The 22984-nt window shown below is 38.2% G+C and overlaps 2 protein-coding genes and 1 pseudogene across 2 annotated transcripts; 2 read left to right on the top strand and 1 right to left on the bottom strand.

Annotated features, from left to right (window-relative positions):
- Positions 1–701: 701 nt before the first annotated feature.
- On the bottom strand, positions 702–1706 carry LOC143533262 (uncharacterized). The gene is made up of 4 exons (XM_077028101.1): positions 1703–1706; positions 1195–1298; positions 967–1105; positions 702–870 (listed from the first exon to the last, which is right to left on the bottom strand). Exons 1-4 carry the CDS (start codon positions 1704–1706, stop codon positions 833–835), a joined length of 285 nt encoding a protein of 94 aa, XP_076884216.1. The 3' UTR covers positions 702–832.
- A 52-nt stretch (positions 1707–1758) lies between these two features.
- LOC143533261 (MLO-like protein 1) lies at positions 1759–10869 on the top strand (annotated as a pseudogene).
- A 1711-nt stretch (positions 10870–12580) lies between these two features.
- Positions 12581–13922, top strand: LOC143533260 (cytochrome P450 CYP749A22-like). Its single transcript, XM_077028099.1, has 4 exons — positions 12581–12772; positions 12852–13075; positions 13162–13394; positions 13628–13922. Exons 1-4 carry the CDS (start codon positions 12607–12609, stop codon positions 13920–13922), a joined length of 918 nt encoding a protein of 305 aa, XP_076884214.1. The 5' UTR covers positions 12581–12606.
- Positions 13923–22984: the final 9062 nt, after the last annotated feature.

Below are 22984 nucleotides of genomic sequence, written 5' to 3'. Positions count from 1 at the left end.
TGATATCACTGCGGTCTGGGTTGCGTGCCATGATCACCCTTAAGATCGTATGTCCAAAGCTAATAAAGCGGGATGCCTCCTAATTATGACTATTTAAGGTCTAATGAATGTAAGCGTTACGTATTTGAACTATGGTGTAAAGAAGCCGAGCTGTTCATGAGCCACTTGAGATCAACTCGTCAAGACTTAAATTGAATTTAGCTTCAACGAGCTCAGCTTGAGTTTATATTTAAGCACATTTGGTAAACAGGTTAGCGTCTGGGCTTCACATATCAAGGTTGGCTAGGTTTACGAGCCTAAACATGCATTTTATCTATATAAATGTTTTAAAATATACTTCTTATGTATTTACATAGTAACACTATTATATATATAATATGCTAAAAATAATATATATATTGCATTATATACAAAAATTAAAATTATAAACGTACATAAAAATATATAACGATATAGAAACAATAATTAAATAAATAATAACCGAGTCAAGCATGAGCCAATATAGAGCTTGAAAAACCACTCACGAGCTGAGCTCGAGCTTATAAAGCCACTCATGAATCGAGCTCGGCTCGTTACACCTCTAAATTTAGAACATATGATCACTTAACTATGATCACTTATCACTTCAGACATTCAAAAACTCTCTTCTTTAACACAATTTGTTTTCTTACAGCTGATAATCAGATTCCAATTATTCCATATCACATAACTATATTAAAATGCGGCGTCAAACAAGCAGTAACGTACTAAAATAACACAATTTTACCCAAATTTATTGTCATCACTTAACAACATCGAAAACAAGATTATACGTATCTGAATCTGCAACCTATTAACCTCCACAGCAGGATCCACATGCAGGTAGCGAGTCTGCACAAAGACAAAACAACAGTCTCATCAATACTGCTACAGAGGCGCTACATGTTATAATAAATAAATCAAATGAAAATATTTGGAATAACATACTGTGGTCTATGCCTCTAACATTGTCTAATCCACGTGGCGGCCCACGAGGACCGCCACCATAAGGACCGCCAGGGCCGCCGCCACCGCCCCATTTCGTGCTGGAACCAGATGACTTCTTGTAGCCATTAGATTTCTCCATCTACAAATGCAAGGCATACATACATAACATAATGTTTAATAATAGGCATTATTGCATATATGGAGACGAATTTTGGGAATTAATATTACCGAAAACATAGTGGCGAAGAACACGGAAATGAAATTAATGATTGCCCAAAAGAAATCAATGATTGGTCTGAGACGCCATATTGATCGATTGGATTTCACAACACCTACGAATCAACATAAAGTAAAAAAGTTTAAAAAAAATGTCACACTGCAAATTACATACCTAATGCACCTAGGAATCAACTGAAGTTTAAAAAATATATATACTAAAAATTTAACTTGCACCAATGACTTTCTAGTGCAGATGATGAACCGAAACATTTACTAGTAACTTATGCATTTTCTCTACAAGATCTTTGTAGTAAACCAAACCAACCATTTAAACTTCAGGCAAAACGGGCGATATTTACTTAGGTCGGATCAAGCTGTCCCACAAACTAAGTTTTTTGTTTCGTTTTTGTAACTTTTTTTTATTGAATTACATATATAACTATTGTTTGTTTACCATTGTCATTTCTTAAACAGAATAAGGTCCCATTGTTATCCACCGAGGCATTGCATCATCTACACATCTTTATTCTTGTACTTGCTATTGAATATTCGAGTTAGTTTCCATTCAAAGTCATGGGAGAGCAAGAAGGCGAAGGGACGTCGTTTGAGTATACACCTACATGGGTTGTTGCCGCCGTCTGCACCGTCATGGTCTGCGCTTCTCTCGCCATTGAACGCTTTCTGCATTATGCTGGCAAGGTTCGTGTTAAATATGAGGGTTATTTGTAATTTGTGTAATTTTCTTTTGAACGACCTAGGTACATGGGGTAAATCCAAAGACAAAAGGCAAGGCTGGCTCTCAACCATGGCATGGTGGTCGACCGGCACCGGCCAGACACTCCGCTATGCTCGAGAATTTTTTAATATATATATATATATATATATATAGGGTTAGGTTAGAATAAAAACCCACTTAAGTTGTAAAAACTCTAGAAACTCATTCTCAATCACATGTTTTTAATTAAAGATTAAATCTTGTGGTCCACAATTAAAGTTAATAAAAAATATAAAAGTTTATTTACATTACTCCCTCCTGAAAACATATATAAAAATTACTAAAAAAATGTAAAAAAAATAGCAAAACATTTTTTTTATGTTTTCGATGTTTTGTATTAAATGTAACATATATTACATGTAACCAAATAAAAAAAATGATGTTACATAGGGTTTTCACGGGATTTCTCAACTCAAGAGGGTTTTCAAACTATACTCAAGAGGGTAAGGATCCTAAGAGAACCATTGGCAAATTGAGAACTTTGAGAACCATTTGGATCACTAAAAAAACCTCTAAAAAAATATTTAAAAAATTATAAAATAAATAAAAAACGAAAATTTTAAAAATGTAAAAAACCAAAATTCTTATATTTCATTCCGGTTTCATAAAAAAAACCGAATTTTTTTTCTTTTTAATTCGTATTACACCTATACACATATGTATACTTTCATTTAATCTCTAGTTACGTAATGTACACATATGTACATTATCATTTACCTTAAATTATACATATGTGTATAGGAAAAAACATGTGTGTACATATAAAAAAAACATTTTTTTTTCTTTTTAATTCGTATTATACCTATACACATATGTATACTTTCATTTAATCTCTAGTTACGTAATGTACACATATTTATATTATCATTTACCTTAAATTATACATATGTGTATAGGAAAAAAACATGTGTGTACATGTATGTACATATTATACATATATGTATAATTTAGCTAAACCGAGAATTTTTTTTACGGTTTTTTTTAGAAACCGGGATGATAAATAAGAACTTTGGTTTTTTTAGTTTTTTTTTGTTGTATGATTTTTTTTTTATTTTTGGGTTTTTTTGTGGTCCAAAATGGTTCTCACAGTTCTTAATTCCCAAAAAATTCTCACATGATCCTGATCCTATATATATATAGGGTTAGGTTAAAATAAAAACCCACTTGAGTTGTGAAAACTCTAGAAACCCATTCTCAATCACATATTTTTAATTAAAGTTTAAATCTTGTGGTCCACAATTAAATTTAATAAAAAATGTAAACATATATATAACATTTTATCTTTCCTGAAAACATATATAAAAATTAGTAAAAAATGTTAAAAAATAGCAAAAAAATGTTTTTTTGATTTTTCGATTTTTGTATTAAATGTAACAACACATATTACGTGTGTAACAAAAAAAAACAAAAAAAAACGATGTTACATAGGGTTTTCACGGGTTTTCACAACTCAAGTGGGTTTTCATTTTATACTTCCCTGATATATGTATGTATGTATGTATTTTTTTCAAAAAAAAGTATAAAAGTATTAAGTTATAACATCAGCCCGCCCCAATTCATAATTAATAAGTCTTGAGTTCATAACCAGCTTAACCCAATTCAAATTGAGTTAATATGAATTAATATCTACCCTGTCCGTAAATTTATAACCTTTAACCAATCCAATTGCCCAATTAAAACCTTTACAAAAAATACTGAGGCGGGATCAAGCGAACGCCGAACATAACACCCTCCGGTCCTCTGACGGTGCCGGATTCGGCGTCCCTCCTCTGACCTTTGCTACTACGCCAGTTACCACTCCACAGTTAGGTTTTTGAGTTTTTCACTGAAATACTGATTCTTAATGCTGTTAAACTAATAGTTAGTTATTTATATGCTTAGTTTTATAAAATTTAGGGTTAGTTGTTTGATTGTTATTTATGTTTAGTTGTTATTTATATGTTTAGTTTTATATAAAATTTAGTGCTATTTATATGTTTAGTTTTATATAATTTAGGGCTAATTGTTTGATTGCTATTTTCTTAAGAATTTATAATCGTCTTCGGCCCAATATTTTTCTAGAGATTTTCAGAGACGACCCTGACAAAAGGCTACCTCATATACACACAATCGCAGACCAAGCCCACTATCTCCTGTTTTGAGGATTACCCATCGCCTGAAGGCCGACTGCGATAAAATCCGGCTAGGAATTCACACATGGTTTATGAATAACGAAGACAACAACATCTATGATAATAATTAACACTCTTTTGTTATTGAAATAATTGTAGAGTTTATTATCAAATTTGCATTGTTTATGTGCAGAAATTGATGAAGGATGGTAGGAAGCCACTATTTCAAGCCCTACAAAAAGTTAAAGAAGGTATCCTACTTTGGGAATTCTGGATTTAGATATTAACTAGGAAGATTCCCGGCGCGTTGCGCCGGGTTGATGTTATTGGCAGTTGTACTCATACAACTTATCAAATCGTGCAATGCGCATGTGAGTCGAGGTGAATTTGATTGGTGTCGGGTTAAGAAACCAGTAATAACCCCGCCCCCACCTTCACCCCAAATATATAATAATAAATTTGTTAACGCAAAAATACAACAAATTAACATAACAAAATATGCGTTGCGGCTACAAACCGATGACACTGTGGTTGGTATCTAGTTACGGCTCCAAAAATAAAGCAAACCATAAATTCGTTCGCACCCAAATACAACAGTTTAACATATTTAAAATATAAAAAATGTGGCGAACAAAAAAACAAGCGCGCTTAGTTGCGAATTGATACGAATTCGTAGATTCTGGAATCGAGGGACGAAAAAAGTAATAAAAAAACCTGCACGTTGTGTTTGCAAATAACGCTGATTTAGTCGGAATCGACGTTGTCGGCACTAAATCGTACACAGAAAATCATGTGTTGTGGTGAACTGACACGAGTTCGGTTGTTATCAGGTTACGACACCGAAATTAAAGCAATGACCAAAAATGTATGCGCGTTGTGGTAGTGACCTCACACAAATTCGTACAGAATTGATGGACAAAAAAAACTCGCGGGAAAAACAACCTTAGGTATCGACCGCGAGCTGATGCGAATGTGGCCGAAATCACTTGACGGTATCAATGGTAAAAAAACCTGTATTTTACGACAGCAAACCGACGTGAATTTAAAATCAAAAAACAAATAAAAAACAAATAAAAAGGTCGAATAACCACATGAGACAACGTTTACGTCACCAAACTTCTTAATTGTTATATATAATAATAATTCTAGCCTAAGATGCCGTTGCTGTGTTGATGTGAAACTTATAGCATTTTCATCCATTCCTCTATCTTCAAATCTAATATAAAATTATACTAAAACACACTATATTTTCTCTCTTATTTTCAATTAAATAATACTTTTTATACCTTTATAATTACATTTTCTCTCTCATTCACTCACAAGCACTTTTAAAATATATTAAAAGACTTATACAATATAAAGAAAAAAATCACTGCGTTTTCTTTTTCTTTCACTCACAACACCTTAAACACCTCCCTGTATTATAAAAACCCAACTTACTAAATTTGATGGACGGATTCTGAATGCTCTAAATTATGCATAATTAAGACACGATGCACATGTCACCTGCTTTTGTACTAGCAACAAATAACACATAAACACACGTCATAATAACAGATAAACGTTGTACTAAGTCGTGCTCTAGCTTTCCGAACCAACAAGACAAAGACACGCATCATAATTGACGTGAAACTTAGCCAGTTTTACGCAAATTAGACAAGGCACATTCACTGCTCTTTGCACTGTCAACCAATAACTATTAAGCTCGTATCATAGTTGGTACAAAGCTAAGCCATTTTTGTAACGTTGCGCACAGGGTTACTACATTTTTGCCGATTAGGCTCACCATAGCACATGACACTACTCCAATTGCTAGTTAGTTTCAACATAAGTTGATTTTCCATGGAGGATATTTTTACGAAAAATGAGTAACTAATTGGTTCATAAACTTTTGGTGCAGAGTTGATGTTGTTGGGATTCATTTCACTATTATTATCAGTTTGTCAATCTAGAATTGTCACGATTTGTGTGGACGAAGATATTATGAAACACTTTCTTCCTTGTGCATTGCCTGACGACAAAGACCACCCGAATATTCTTCGTCATTTGCTAGAAAACACAGAATCACCTGTGGGTATTTGTGCTCAACAGGTAATCAAGTATACTTTTTTGTTACGGTCATAAAACATTAAAACCAACAAACCCATCCAAACCGTATCAAATCAACCCACTCAACATGCTTTGTGGGTTTAATGGTTCGGTTGACGGTTTGGAAATTTGTAGTAAACCAAACCAACCATTTAAACTTCAGGCAAAACGGGCGATATTTACTTAGGTCGGATCAAGCTGTCCCACAAACTAAGTTTTTTTTTTCGTTTTTGTAACTTTTTTTTATTGAATTACATATATAACTATTGTTTGTTTACCATTGTCATTTCTTAAACAGAATAAGGTCCCATTGTTATCCACCGAGGCATTGCATCATCTACACATCTTTATTTTTGTACTTGCTATTGTGCACGTGACATTTTCTGTTCTAACTGTTATATTTGGCGGGGCTAAGGTTAGTAAATCCCCTCGTGGGTGGTTTTTTTTTTTAATAACATTATGTAATTAATTTTTTTTTTTTACAAATTAGATAAGGCAGTGGAAGAAATGGGAAATATCTATAAAAGAAGACGAGTCCGACTCTTCGAAAGGTAATTTACTTTACTCGATTTTGTTTATATTTTGTTTCTAAAGTGTAAGTTTAAAAACTTTCGGGTCAAGCAGTGTTGAAAGCTCACCAAAATAGCAGAAGATGTATTCACATACTTGTGGGCTCGTAAACTCCTTCTTTATATTGGTCATTTAGTATTAACATTTCAGATTTTCATCGGTCTCATTTATGATGATTTACAGCTGCCGAGCCGTAATTCACAAATGTTAGAGATCATGACTTCATCACAAAACGCTTTATGGGTCTTGGCAAACGTTCGGAGGCTTTAGGTTGGCTGGTAAATTATTACTGACGTTTGGACGCCATTTGGTTTTTGTTGCACATCATCTTATTATCGAACTATAAACAATATATGTTTGTTAGATGTTTGAAATAACATGTACTAAATCACAAAGTATTACACAAGTAACTTGCCAAAAAGAAACGTGTACATTTTTCATCACATCCCAAAAACAAAACTATTTTATTTTCGGTCAAACTAAACACGTAGAATTAATTACTCGGATGGTTCATATAGCTTACATGGATCGTAGGTTTGATCCTTAACTTTGAAAAATTGGCAAACAATTGGGACCACAAATGTTATTTCTCAAAGTTAAGAATCAAATTAACCTGCAGTCCATGTAAAAGCACATGGACTATCCGAGTAATTAACTCAAACAAGTATTATTGCAACTTTCAAACAGTGAAAGAGTGGTGAGCGTTTGATTATTGGATTATCCTCTTCAAGGTCCAAGTAATGGGCCTCGTGAGTTTTCCTTAATGGGTTCTCATGATTACAAAAAAGAAGCGCTATTACTTGCATTTCACGTCTTGAATGGTTTATGCGTGCAATCTTATCTTATATATGTACCCAATTTGTACTAAACTCTAACGTTATCAACAATTTTGAAGAGATCATTCGCCAAGCAATTCTATGGATCAGTCACCGAACCAGATTATTGTGCTCTACGACTAGGATTTATTATGGTAACTTGTTTTAAGCGTCACTGTCTTTGTATTATCATTTTAGAAAGTACACAAATGATTTCATGATATTGTAGACGCATTGCAGGGGTAACCGAAAATTTAATTTTCACAAGTACATGATGCGTGCCCTCGAAGACGATTTTAGGAAAGTTGTTGGCATCAGGCAAGTGGTTTCTACAAACCTACTATTTTGAGAACTACAACAATTGCATAAGTGATTTTATTTATGAATGCTTTCTTTCATCATCAAAATTTTGAAGCAATGATGTTAGAGCATTTCTGGTATCTTTATCTCTATTTTTGTAACTACACTAAAAATCACTACATTTTCTCTCTCATATACAATTAAATAATATTTTTTAAAATTTTTATCATTATATTTTCTCCTTCTTCCATTTACAACCACTTTCAAATATATTAAGAAATAAATAGAGGACAAACAGTGTTGCTTCAAATTTACTCAAAATTTATTTATCTCTTTAAAATTTTCTCTCCCCTTTACTCACAATTACTTATAATCCTCTAAAAAAAATTTAGAGAACTCCCTCACATAATTATAGAGGAGCTGCCGGGAATGCTTTAAAGAGTAACCTTATTGACTTATGAAAGTCAAAAGTGGGCTATGATGATATATATGCATGTTGTACAAATCCCGACTAAGCGCCGATTCATCATCGGTTAATCCCAGTTAATTCAAATTAATTGCTAGTCCCCTCCCCACCGTCCGACTAGGGACTAGCAGTTACTACAACAATGCTAATATGTGCTTTTATTGATTGTAGTTGGTATTTATGGATATTTGTGATCATATTCTTGTTGCTGAATATTGACGGTACGCGACACTTTTCTAAGTTAAGTATATTATTCAAGTATTATTAGATTATTTAAAGGCTTTTTGTCACAAGGTATATTTGTTCCTTGGTTTTCTTGCAGGTTGGCATACATATTTTTGGATAGCTTTTATTCCCTTCATGGTAAAGTCGCCCAACTTAAAAATATGCATCACCAAATAAAGAACCAGTGTAGTAGCCATGAGTTCATGACATCATTTATAGTATGAAATATAAAATAGGGTAAATATCATTTAAAAAAAAACTTATTTTGCATGAAAATACCAAATTTTGGTATATTTAAGTAAATATTTTGGTTTTTATAATTTTCTTTTCTGCTTTTAATAACATAATATAATGATGTTCTCAGCTTCACGTAATCATTCAGTTGGCACATGAGGTTGCTGAGAGACATATAGCCATAGAAGGTGAATTGGTGGTAAAACCTTCAGATGAGCGCTTTTGGTTTCATCGACCAAAGATCGTTCGTCACTTTATACATTTTATCCTTTTCCAAAACGCGTTTGAGATCTCATTCTTCTTCTGGATACTAGTAAGTTTTATCTCGTAAAGCCCATATAATCAGGGGTGACAAAACGGGTGGATCGAGTAATGTGTCACAAACGAGTTCATGCAAGAACAAGTGGTTTAAACTTGCATTATCACAATGATTATATGTTTTATATAGTTACACAAGTTGTATTATTACAATGATTTTTTTTTTTTGAAACGGCTATAATGACAATGATAATATATTTTTTAATCAAAATTATTTATGACGATTTAAGCATCACACTTAACTACTTATAAATTATTTTCATACTTAATCACTTATGAAATAATACAACTCGAATTGACCCGTTTTAATACAAGTTTTTCAAAATTGTCACCTTTAGAAAAAAAAAATTAATATCTATAAATGGATAGAAATTGATCAAATTTGTCATGTCAACAGGTTCAATTTGGCCCCCATTCATGCATAATGGGGAAATTGATTTACATCATCCCAAGACTCATTATTGGGTAATGCATGATTATTATTCCTGTTTTAGGCCTTTTTTAGTTTGCCTGTAAGATGTTTCTTTATTTGTTTTAGGGCGTTTGTTCAAGTTATGTGTAGTTACAGTACTCTACCACTTTATGCGCTTGTCACACAGGTAACTAGTTTCATTCTCAAATTGTATGAACTTTGGGTTTAAGGTAGGGGTAACAATTCTGGGCATAACCTCAACCCAACATGAAATTAATTAGATTTTGGGTTTGTTTGAGTTGACTTGTTTAATTAAATGGGTCGTTTTTGGGTTGACTGGTTTAATTAAACTTGTCATGTTCGAGCTGGCCTATTAGCATGTTTAGTTAAATAATCCACTAACCTGCTTAACCCATTTTTTGACAACCCACCAACTTGATTAGTATGCTTTAACTTTGTTATCACCCGCAAACACGTTTAGATAAATGGGTTCTTCCTTAATTTAACGAGTCATGTTCGGGTTGGCCTAGTTATAACTTGTTTAGTTAAAAAGGTCAACCCGTCAACTTGTTTAGTTAAATATGTTGACCCATCAAACTGCTTAGGTAAGCAGGTTGCCCTGCCAAATTGCTTAGCTTTTTTCTTTTCTTTCTTTTTTTCTTAAAGGCCAAATTTATTAAACTAAAAGAGGGATCACTTACAAGACAAAAGCAGCCCACAAACAAACAAAAACAAAAACAAGAAACAAAATCAATCACTACCCGTTTAAACAAGTCCATCACTAAAAATTCGACCTCGCAACCTGTTTAAACAAGTCAATCACTAACCGTTTATAACGCGTGTAACCCATTATTTTTTGACAACTCACCAACTCAATTAACACATTTACAACTTGGTTATCATCCACCAACCAGCTTGACACGTTTGGATAAATAGGCTACGTTCAGGTTACATGATTTTAAGTGTTAGGGTTGATGTTTTAACATTAATAAAAATAGAGTCATGTTCGGTTAAAACTATTCAACCCACCAACCCGCTAACAGGATACGATTGACACCTCTACTATAAGATCAAAACTTTATTTCTTGGATCATACTAAAAACACCAAAAAGTTAACACACTAAATGGTTATTATGTAGATGGGAAGCAATTTCAAGAAGTCAATGTTTGATGAGCATGTGCAAGCAGGTCTTATTAGTTGGGCCCAAAAAGCCAAGAAAAAGAATGCTCTAACCAGCACCACCACCAAACGTCAAGATGGTTCGGGTTCTAGTGATGGTGATGGTGGTGGTGGCGGTCCACGTGACAGTGGTCCTGATGCCGAGCTACATGGCATTCATATTGCTACAGATTCACAACAAGGTACATAGAGGTTTAGAAATGGTTGATATGAGATTGTAAACTGATGTATATGAGCCCATACATGATACAACATCCCGGTCAATGATCGATAACAGAATTTTATCAACCCATGAAGATCATGGAATGATTTTCCGATGTGACGGTTTTAAGCTTGTAAATATATCATTATTAGTTTTTGTGATGTACGATTTGTAGGGCTAAAACTAGTTAGGCTTATGTAACAATATTACCGTTGCTGGTTGCGGTTACTTTTGGGCTTATTAGGCCTTTTATGTAACCAAGGGGTCTAGACTATAAATAGTCTAGAGTATGCACTAGGCCCCTAAGAACTCTTAATAAAAATCATATTTTTCACATAGTTAACGATGTTGTTTCTCTACTCGTTCAATTCGTTCTTCTTCATGGTTCGAGATTCAAGTGTTATAGATCAATTATGGGGATCTATAGCACGGATTGATTCGAGATATTGCACATTTCCAGGAACTGCAATTGAGCTTATAGCTCAATAGGTTGAGGATTCAGATCATTTAGGGTTAACACTTGTGAATAATTGTCGAAAAAAGACCAGATTTTATTTAATGAGTTGTAAGGGCATTGTGAAGTTTTTTTATAGCATCTTGTATTTATTAAAAATGGGACCAATATAAATTTTAAGAACTAGTTGTTGTAATGATCAATCTCAATTTTAGAAAAAAATATGTTATATGGAGTGGGCGATATTATTATACATTTATTTTATTTGAATTTTGGTGAAAAAATTAAATAGTGGCGAATATTATTTTTATTTTTTCTATTGAAGTCCGATTATGGTTCCAATAAGTAACGATTTTAAAGCCCGTTGTATATAGTTTCACTAACGTTTCGAATCATGGTGTATAAAAGAACGGTGTGTCAATATAACACCAGTTAGTAGCCCGTGGTAAATATTTAGGAAACACCGATTAAATGCCCGTTGTAAATATTTAGTAAAACCTAGTTAGGACCCGCTTTAAATAGTGGATATTTACAGTTATTACACCGGTCAGTAAACCTTGTTAAGTAATAGATTCCATTTTATGCAACGCAATATTTAAACTAGTTTTGAAACCGTTAAAAAAACGCAGTATAACCGTGATAAAAATCGTTTTTTCTGTACTAGTGATTTTTAATTAAATTATATATCTGTTCATGCCAAATATTGGTCATAGTATTAAATTCACTAGTCCAAAACAAGATATTGACAAATCAATCATTATAATTAGCACAATGACTAGCTACCAACTATACAGATTATATATATATATATATATATATATATATATATATATATATATATATATATATATATATATGATTGGCTAAAAACAAACACACATATATACACACAAAAAACCCTATGTTGTTACATAAGGTTTTCAGAACTCAAATGAGTTCTTATATGTATTATGTATGTATATCATCCTAATATTTTTTCATAATTCCGACTTGAAATCTAGAGGGTTTGTTTGTCTTTTAATGTGAAAATGACGAACTATTAATGATATAACAAATTAAAGGGAGAGGTATCTTCAAATTAAGGAAAGATGAGATACAATACAACACTAGCTATAAGTATTTATTCTAAGCAGAAAACTTGAAACAAAGAGTTCATCCAAGTCATGTCTCTACTTCTAGTTCTCGTAATCATCACATCGAGTCTTCTTCTCCTTCGGGTTTTCCTTAAGTTTGTTCTTAAAGCATGGTGGACTCCCATCAGTATTCAAAAAATGATGAAATCCCAAGGAATTTTAGGTCTCTCTTATAAATTTCCTCATGGAAACACCCAAGTCATCGCTACCATGAGAAACCAGTCCATGAACCACCCAATGGACATGTCGCACGACATCTTTCCACGAATTCAGCCGCACGTACACTCTTGGATTAAAACCTTCGGTAAAATATATATTCACCAGGCATAAACTGTGTCCATTAATTCAATCGCTTATACGTCGGTGTTTGAAATGTTTTATAGGGTTGAATTTTATAAACTGGCATGGGTCGGAGGCACAACTTTTTGTTACTGATCCGGAGCTTGTAAAAGAAGTACTAAGCAATCGAGAAGGAGGTTACCCGAAGATGGATATGGTAGGGCATGCAAAGAAGCTTTTAGGCGAATCACTTATCACAAACGAAGGCGAAAAATGGGCAAAGGTTAGAAAGCTAGCCAACCATACTTTCCATGCTGAAAGCTTGAAGGTAGGAATCATTTATTTCAATTCAAAATGTTACTTAGTTTTGTGTAATTTGATTAAAACTTTAATATCTTAAAACCAATGTCACAGAAAATGATTCCTGAGATGAGCAGAAGCGTCGAGACGATGCTGGATAAGTGGAGGGACTTTGAAGGCCAAGAAATCGATGTGCATAAAGAATTCGGGTTGGTCACAACCGAGGTGATATCAAGAACGGCGTTTGGTAGTAGTTATGTTGAAGGGAAGCATATATTTGAGATGGTGGCGAGATTAACAGCAATAACGGTTAGAAATGTGTACAGGTTACGGTTTCCAGGAATCAGGTAAGATCTGTATTAGTGAATAATACTGAAAACAAATCTCTTCACATAAAGAAATTACAATGAAAATAATAATAATAATAATAATAATATGCGAATAAACTATCCTAATATTTAATTCGCGTTATAGAAAATATAAGCTTAAAGATAAATGATAAATCCAACAATAATAACTGTAATGGATAATAAACTTGTCTAACAATATTGGTCACTGATATTCACTGGTTGCATTTCAGTTTGATATCGAAAACAAAAGATGAAAGAGAAGCGGAGAAGCTTGAAAAGGCAATAAAGAAATCGATTCTAGACATTGTGAAGAAACGAAAGGAGAATACGGATGAAGAGGTTGATGAGTATGGAAGTGATTACCTTGGACAGCTTGTGAAAATGGCTAATGATCCTAATGAAAGTAACAGGATCACAATAGAGCACATGATTGATGAGATCAAAACCATATACGGGGCGGGTCATCTCATGTCACACCCGGCCCTGAGCGGCGGAAACAGCCGGGCGCGCGCGAGTGGGGATTGATAATTAAGCACGGGCCACTGCAAACGTTCAAAGTAAGATTTTCATTGCGCATGATATGTTTAATACAAATACATTACATTGTTTAAAAATTACATAAAAAAACATCCAAGTATAAAACTGTTGAAGATTTCCACGCCATATCCCCTTGCGCGGCGGGAACAACCACGCGCATCGAAGGGATAGAACTAAAATCTTCCAAAAAGCTAGTTTTAGATGTTCAGCGTGATGCTCTAAGTGTGACTCCATGCGCTACCTAGCTATCTCCTGAAAGACACGTAAAAACATTTGAATCAGTATAAACTGAGTGAGTTCACAAGTTTTAGTAACTTGATAAATCGCATTGCATCATAGTCTTAATAAAAATCATATTGAAACACATTTCTGATTCCATGTCTGAACATATACTTGATAATCCGTATGAAGACATAGATCTGACACATATTTCTGATAAAAGTCGTTCCGCGGGCTACGCGCGATCATTACTGGAAGTGTGCTCGTCCATGCAAAGTGGCGCTGCCACTACGAGCTAAATAATATAATGCCGTCCCGCGGTTTACGCGTGGACATTTCTGAAAAACCGTGCTCGTCTATGCAAAGAGGCGCTGCCCCTACGAGCTAATCAATAATTCCGTCCCGCGGGTTACGCGCGGACGTTGTGCCGGAAAAACAAGGCGCTCGTCCATGCAAAGAGGCGCGACCCCTACGAGCGGGCTCAAACCCATAGTACTGCCCCATGACCATACTAGGCACTCGTCCATGCAAAGAGGTGCGACCCCTACGAGTGGGTGGATCAAACCAGCAGTCCCTACCCTTAGAGTTCCAATGGTAAAGTGATCACTTACTCGAGTTCTAGCGCACATACATCGAAAACCTTAGATAACCGTTCGCATTGCTCATCATGAAGTATAATTTAAACACATAATCGCTTGCATAGCTTGTAAGTATACCATGATAAAACATTATTTAAGTACGTGTCCCTCGCCCCGAAAACAGTTTAAAAACAGTGAAAACAGCGAGAATAGGGGCTGTGAGACTCACCTGTGGTTCTTGTTAAGGGATTAATCGAGATTCGGGTTTTCTTGGTGTTGGCCTCGGAATTGAAGGTCTAGAATACGATTAAATAACAAGAAGTATATATATTAAGATCAAGAATTAGGAGAATATAAGGGTTGGAAAGCAGATCTCAAGGTTATATTCTCGGCTTACCTAGTAACAGGATCGGAAACGAAAGCAACGGATGCTTGGGAGATGATTAGTGCAAGTTGCAGTTCTTAAGAGAGAAGTTTAAAGTGTGTTTTGGGTGATAGTTTAGGTTACATATTTATAGGCAAACTCAAGGGAACACAATTCCTTGCTTTAGGGGATTGTAATCTCTTCATATCTAGGTGTAATGATGATAAAGTATGGAAATTATTATTATTTATTTAAGAGTGGAGTAGTGGATAAAAGATTTTGATTTGATTTGGACAGGACAGGCAGGTCTGTGGTTGGTGGGAGTAGGGTGGCTGACAGCTGACTTTTCATGTTACAGTGTGCTTTTTCAGGTACTTTTGTCAGTGTACAGTAAAAAGTGGAAAATCTCTGAAACACGCTACTGTTTCCTTTTGGGCGGGAGTAATCTCCTTACAACTGGAGAATAGGCTAAGTGTTCTGCGCGTATCACTTTGTGCGCATAGCTTTCTGCGTGAAGGACATTTCTTTGCTGCGGGTAGGTGCGTAACCTTCTCGCAGTCAGGGACATTGAGTTTCATTTGTGGATTCTCCAGGTGGTCTTGGTATTTCAACATAGTGATCAGTCATGTTGAAGTCAATTCCATCTTGGAGCTTCAGGCAAACTAGCTCTCAATGTTCCCGCCATGCGGGGAGGTTAGTTCCCCTTCCGCACGCGCATAAACGATTTGGGATACACCCGCCTTAGCAACATGCGAGACAGTCGACTCAATAGACAACATTATGGATACATAAAACCAATACCCTCGCGCATGGCGCATATAACAAATGCCCGCGCTGACTAACATGGCGCGCTCGCGCAGGGCGCACATAACAAATGCACGCGCTGATTAACATAGCGCGCTCGCGCAGGGCGCATATAACAAATGCACGCGCTGATTCTAATATGGCGCGCTCGCGCAAGGCGCATATAACATAATTACCTAATATTTAGGTTGATTTAAGGGATTGGGAATTTACCGGGTGTCACATTCTCCCCCTGTTAAGCGAATTTCGTCCCGAAATTTAGGAGACGTTGCTGGCAGAAGCCATGTTCTGAAAGAGGTGTGGGTATTTCTGGCGCATTTGATCTTCTCTTTCCCAAGTGAATTCAGGCCCACGCCTTGAGTTCCATTGAACCTTTACTATCCTGATTCGACTTCTGCGCAACTTTTGTTCTTTCCAATCGGTTACGGCTATAGGCTCTTCTACGAAGTGCAGTTGTTTGTCGACGTGAATCTCTTCCAACGGTAAAATCAACGTTTCATCAGAGAAACACTTTTTGAGGTTGGACACATGAAACGTATCATGAACTCCACTGAGTTCGGCGGGTAAACGGAGTTTATAAGCAACCGGACCGATCCTTTCAAGGATCTCAAATGGTCCAATGTAGCGCGGATTCAACTTTCCTCGCTTGCCGAAACGGGGAACTCCTTTCCATGGAGAGACTTTCAAAAGTACTTTATCCCCTACTTGAAACTCCAACGGTTTCCTTCGCACATCTGCGTAGCTCTTCTGTCTATCGCGCGCTGTCTTAAGGCGATCCCTTATCTGAAAAATCTTGTCTGTTGTTTCTTGGATCAATTCTGGACCAGTCATTTGCTTGTCACCCACTTCAGCCCAGCACAGTGGGGATCTACACTTGCGCCCATACAAAGCTTCGAACGGCGCAGCCTTGATGCTTGTGTGATAACTGTTGTTGTAAGAAAATTCAACCAATGGGAGATGAGTATCCCAGCTACCACCGAAATCGATTGCGCACGCGCGCAGCATATCTTCCAATGTCTGGATTGTTTGCTCGCTTTGCCCATCCGTTTGGGGATGATATGCCGTACTCATGCCAAGACGAGTACCTAAAGCCCCTTGTAACGATCTCCAAAACCTTGATGTGAACCGACTATCTCTATCAGAAATGATGGACACTGGAACTCCATGTTTTGAAACTACTTCTCGAATATACAATCTGGCTAACTTTTCCATCTTATCGGTTTCCTTGATCGGCAGGAAATGCGCTGACTTAGTTAGCCGATCTACAATAACCCAGATCGTGTCATAACCCCCAGGTGTCCTTGGCAGTTTGGTGATGAAGTCCATAGAGATTTGTTCCCACTTCCACATGGGAATTTCTGGCTGCTGAAGTAACCCCGACGGCTTCTGGTATTCAGCCTTTACTTTTGAACACGTCAGGCACTTACTGACATACGTCGCGATGGCGCCTTTAAGATTGGGCCACCAATACAGCGCTTTAACATCTTGGTACATCTTGTCTGCGCCAGGATGTACGGAATACCGCGTCTTGTGAGCCTCGTTTAATACTCGCTCGCGCAATCCTCCCTTGAGAGGGACCCATATGCGGTTAGCGAAATATAGCTTGCCGTTCTTAAGTTCCAAACTCTTAATCATACCCCCAAGGGATTCGTTTTTAGCAAACTCTGGTTTCAAAGCTTCTTGCTGAGCGTCTCGGATGCTGGTAAAGAGATCTGCGCGAATGGTCAGCCTTAGAGCCTTGACTCGTAGCGTTTTTATTCGCTCCTTCCTGCTTAGCGCGTCTGCTACCACATTAGCCTTTCCAGGGTGATACTTTATTTCACAATCATAATCATTCAACAATTCAACCCATCTTCGTTGCCTCATGTTTAAATCCTTTTGATCAAATATATGTTGAAGGCTCTTGTGATCCGTAAAGATTATACACTTTGTACCATAGAGATAATGGCGCCAAATCTTTAGCGCGAAGACAACCGCTCCAAGTTCCAGATCATGCGTTGTGTAGTTCTTTTCATTGGTCTTGAGTTGGCGCGAGGCATACGCTATGACTTTGTCTCGCTGCATAAGGACACATCCGAGTCCCTGATGGGAAGCGTCGCAGTAAACGACGATGTCGTCCGTCCCCTCGGGCAGAGACAAAATTGGCGCACTACATAACTTCTGTTTCAACATTTGAAACGCTGCTTCCTGATTTTCGCCCCAAACAAACTTCTTGTCTTTCTGAGTTAGCGCGGTCAGAGGTAGAGCTATCTTGGAGAAGTTCTCAATGAAGCGTCGATAGTAGCCAGCTAGTCCTAGGAATTGCCTCACCTCAGTTGGGGTTTTTGGCGCTTCCCAGTTTTCGATGGCCTTGATTTTGGAAGGATCAACGTGTATTCCTTTCTCGTTTACAACGTGACCGAGAAAGTGAACTTCTCTAAGCCAAAACTCGCACTTGGAAAACTTCGCATACAACTTTTCTTTCCTCAACAATTCCAAAATCAATCTCAGGTGTTGCTGATGCTCGGCCTTGGTCCGAGAATAAATCAGAATATCATCTATAAATACAATCACAAAGTTGTCCAAGTATGGTTTGCACACGCGGTTCATCAGATCCATGAATACAGCCGGCGCATTAGTTAGCCCGAAAGGCATCACTAAGAACTCATAATGGCCGTATCTAGTTCGGAAGGCTGTTTTCGGCACATCTTCCTCGTGGACCCTAAGTTGGTGGTATCCGGACCGTAGATCTATCTTTGAATAATAATTGGATCCTTGCAACTGGTCAAATAAGTCGTCAATCCTCGGTAAGGGGTACCGATTTTTGACTGTCAGCTTATTCGGCTCCCTGTAGTCAATACACATTCTGAACGAACCATCCTTCTTCTTAACAAACAGTACTGGAGCTCCCCAAGGTGAAAAGCTTGGGCGTATGAAACCCTTATCCAATAGTTCCTGTAACTGATTGGATAGCTCTTGCATCTCAGATGGAGCTAGTCGATAAGGCGCTCGAGCTACTGGCGCAGCTCCTGGGACTAAATCAATACGAAACTCGACTTGTCGCGGCGGCGGTAATCCGGGCAAATCTTCAGGAAAAACTTCTGGAAATTCGCGCACTACTGGTAAGTCTTCAATTCTTCGCTCATCTCCTTTCTTCTCTACTACATGCGCCAGGAAGGCATAGCACCCTTTCCTTAGGCACTTGCGCGCCTTTAGGCACGAAATCAGTTTTGTCGCAACTCCCCTTCTTTCCCCTTGAATTACCAATGTTTCTCCGTTCAACAGTGGGACCCGAACCTGCTTCTCATGGCAAATAACTTCCGCGTGGTTCTCGACTAACCAATCCATACCTATCATAATGTCAAAACTTCCCAAGTCTATTGGCAACAAGTTAATATTGAACCCGTGACCTCCCATGACTACTACACATTGTTCAGTTCTTTCGTTCGCGCATAACTGCCTACCATTGGCTAGTTCTATAGTATAAGGTGTATCTAGCCTACTGGTTGCTAGGCCTAGGGAGTCTTTAAACTCAGCGGATATAAAACTTAGGTTAGCGCCAGTATCAAATAAGACAGATGCAAAATGGCCGTTAAGCAAAAACGTACCGGTTACCACATTCGGCTCTTCTTTAGCTTCGCCTGCGCCGATCACAAAAGCTCTCCCGCGAGCTTGGTTTCCCTTCTGCGGGCAATCCCGACTAAAATGCCCTGGCTTCCCGCATGCGTAGCAGTTGTCGCTCGCTCCAGCTTCTCTGACACGGCAATTCATCGTCTTGTGCCCTGGTCTGCCACATTTGGCACATTCGATTCTTGCGCATTCACCCTCGTGGTGATACTTGCATTTTCTGCACCATGGGCGAGGCCCGCTGTATCCTTTTCGTGGTGGCTCCGCGGCCTGAATCGCGTAAGTCCTTGCGCTCTCCTGCTTCTTGAACGGTGGCTGCTTGGAGTCGGACCCTCGGTGGTGAGAGTTCCATTTCCTCTTGGGATCAGAGGTTCGCTGCTCGATTCCGCGCGTAGTTAACATACCCGCACGGACCGTATCCCTTGTAAGGGTGATGGCCCGCGCTACCGCCTCATCAAAGGTTGGAGGCGCTGCGGCGTTGAGCGGAACCCTAACAACAGGAGGTAACCCAAAGATATACCTCTCGATCTTCTTTTCCTCCGTGTTTGCCATGTCTGGCACCAACTGGCAAAGCTCGTTGAACCGGTTGTTGTAGGCGTCGATATCCGTTCCTACCATGGTGTGGTTCCAGAATTCCTGTTGTAGGTTCTGAATTTCTGCGCGAGAGCAGAACTTTCTCATCAACATTTCCTTCAGTTCCTCCCAGGTCTTGTGAAGAGCAACTTCTCGCCCCAAGGTTTTCACTTGAAGCTTCCACCAAGACGAAGCTGCTTCTTGGAACATGCAGGTCGCGTAAAGGACCTTCTGGTTCTCACTACATCCGCTAATGGAGAGAACTGTCTCCATCTTGTCAATCCAGTTGTAGAGCCCAATGGCCCCTTCGGTACCCTTGAATGGCCAAGGCTTACAGGCCATGAATGTCTTGTAGGAGCATCCTTTGTCCAAGGCTCCTGATTCGGGTTCTGGAGTCTCGTTCTGACGACCCTGACTAGATTCGGCCTTGCTGGCCTCATGTGTTGCGATCGCTTGCGCGATTATTTCCGCGAGTTCCTCGGGTGTCATGGTAATTCCCTTGGCTCTAGTTGGAGGCATTCTCGCTTTAAAAGAGAAAATATATCAATCTTAGCGCATGTATTCTGAGCACATAATGTTATCATTATTTACTAGACACTGTGTGACCCGTGTTCCTAAGTGTGTGTATAGTTTCTTTTGAAAATATTTTCTTTGAAAAATATTTCATGCGATTTCCCCCAACGGTTATAGTCTAGGTTAAAACTTCTTTTCCTAGTTCGCTATAACCAGTGCTCTGCTACCAATCTATCACACCCGGCCCTGAGCGGCGGAAACAGCCGGGCGCGCGCGAGTGGGGATTGATAATTAAGCACGGGCCACTGCAAACGTTCAAAGTAAGATTTTCATTGCGCATGATATGTTTAATACAAATACATTACATTGTTTAAAAATTACATAAAAAACATCCAAGTATAAAACTGTTGAAGATTTCCACGCCATATCCCCTTGCGCGGCGGGAACAACCACGCGCATCGAAGGGATAGAACTAAAATCTTCCAAAAAGCTAGTTTTAGATGTTCAGCGTGAGGTGCTCTAAGTGTGACTCCATGCGCTACCTAGCTATCTCCTGAAAGACACGTAAAAATATTTGAATCAGTATAAACTGAGTGAGTTCACAAGTTTTAGTAACTTGATAAATCGCATTGCATCATAGTCTTAATAAAAATCATATTGAAACACATTTCTGATTCCATGTCTGAACATATACTTGATAATCCGTATGAAGACATAGATCTGACACATATTTCTGATAAAAGTCGTTCCGCGGGCTACGCGCGATCATTACTGGAAGTGTGCTCGTCCATGCAAAGTGGCGCTGCCACTACGAGCTAAATAATATAATGCCGTCCCGCGGTTTACGCGTGGACATTTCTGAAAAACCGTGCTCGTCTATGCAAAGAGGCGCTGCCCCTACGAGCTAATCAATAATTCCGTCCCGCGGGTTACGCGCGGACGTTGTGCCGGAAAAACAAGGCGCTCGTCCATGCAAAGAGGCGCGACCCCTACGAGCGGGCTCAAACCCATAGTACTGCCCCATGACCATACTAGGCACTCGTCCATGCAAAGAGGTGCGACCCCTACGAGTGGGTGGATCAAACCAGCAGTCCCTACCCTTAGAGTTCCAATGGTAAAGTGATCACTTACTCGAGTTCTAGCGCACATACATCGAAAACCTTAGATAACCGTTCGCATTGCTCATCATGAAGTATAATTTAAACACATAATCGCTTGCATAGCTTGTAAGTATACCATGATAAAACATTATTTAAGTACGTGTCCCTCGCCCCGAAAACAGTTTAAAAACAGTGAAAACAGCGAGAATAGGGGCTGTGAGACTCACCTGTGGTTCTTGTTAAGGGATTAATCGAGATTCGGGTTTTCTTGGTGTTGGCCTCGGAATTGAAGGTCTAGAATACGATTAAATAACAAGAAGTATATATATTAAGATCAAGAATTAGGAGAATATAAGGGTTGGAAAGCAGATCTCAAGGTTATATTCTCGGCTTACCTAGTAACAGGATCGGAAACGAAAGCAACGGATGCTTGGGAGATGATTAGTGCAAGTTGCAGTTCTTAAGAGAGAAGTTTAAAGTGTGTTTTGGGTGATAGTTTAGGTTACATATTTATAGGCAAACTCAAGGGAACACAATTCCTTGCTTTAGGGGATTGTAATCTCTTCATATCTAGGTGTAATGATGATAAAGTATGGAAATTATTATTATTTATTTAAGAGTGGAGTAGTGGATAAAAGATTTTGATTTGATTTGGACAGGACAGGCAGGTCTGTGGTTGGTGGGAGTAGGGTGGCTGACAGCTGACTTTTCATGTTACAGTGTGCTTTTTCAGGTACTTTTGTCAGTGTACAGTAAAAAGTGGAAAATCTCTGAAACACGCTACTGTTTCCTTTTGGGCGGGAGTAATCTCCTTACAACTGGAGAATAGGCTAAGTGTTCTGCGCGTATCACTTTGTGCGCATAGCTTTCTGCGTGAAGGACATTTCTTTGCTGCGGGTAGGTGCGTAACCTTCTCGCAGTCAGGGACATTGAGTTTCATTTGTGGATTCTCCAGGTGGTCTTGGTATTTCAACATAGTGATCAGTCATGTTGAAGTCAATTCCATCTTGGAGCTTCAGGCAAACTAGCTCTCAATGTTCCCGCCATGCGGGGAGGTTAGTTCCCCTTCCGCACGCGCATAAACGATTTGGGATACACCCGCCTTAGCAACATGCGAGACAGTCGACTCAATAGACAACATTATGGATACATAAAACCAATACCCTCGCGCATGGCGCATATAACAAATGCCCGCGCTGACTAACATGGCGCGCTCGCGCAGGGCGCACATAACAAATGCACGCGCTGATTAACATAGCGCGCTCGCGCAGGGCGCATATAACAAATGCACGC

The sequence above is a fragment of the Bidens hawaiensis genome, unplaced genomic scaffold (genome assembly GCF_021521415.1).
Source record: "Bidens hawaiensis isolate Kalapana, Puna unplaced genomic scaffold, B.hawaiensis_p1.1 tig00009659_1, whole genome shotgun sequence".
In the NCBI taxonomy this organism is placed as follows: Eukaryota; Viridiplantae; Streptophyta; class Magnoliopsida; order Asterales; family Asteraceae; genus Bidens; species Bidens hawaiensis.
Note: the sequence above shows the minus strand (reverse complement) of the source record. Positions and strands in the feature narration are given on the sequence as shown.

What these genes read in the sequence shown, in the direction of transcription:
- LOC143533262 (XM_077028101.1), bottom strand. An exon ending in TCTTCGCCACTATGTTTTCG is followed by an intron (nt 1,106 to 1,194) that starts GTAATATTAATT and finishes TTGCATTTGTAG; the next exon opens with ATGGAGAAATCTAATGGCTA. An exon ending in TGTTAGAGGCATAGACCACA is followed by an intron (nt 871 to 966) that starts GTATGTTATTCC and finishes GTCTTTGTGCAG; the next exon opens with ACTCGCTACCTGCATGTGGA.
- LOC143533260 (XM_077028099.1), top strand. Translation starts at nt 12,607, where the DNA reads ATGATGAAATCCCAAGGAATTTTAGGTCTCTCTTATAAATTTCCTCAT. An exon ending in CTCTTGGATTAAAACCTTCG is followed by an intron (nt 12,773 to 12,851) that starts GTAAAATATATA and finishes AATGTTTTATAG; the next exon opens with GGTTGAATTTTATAAACTGG. An exon ending in TTACGGTTTCCAGGAATCAG is followed by an intron (nt 13,395 to 13,627) that starts GTAAGATCTGTA and finishes GTTGCATTTCAG; the next exon opens with TTTGATATCGAAAACAAAAG.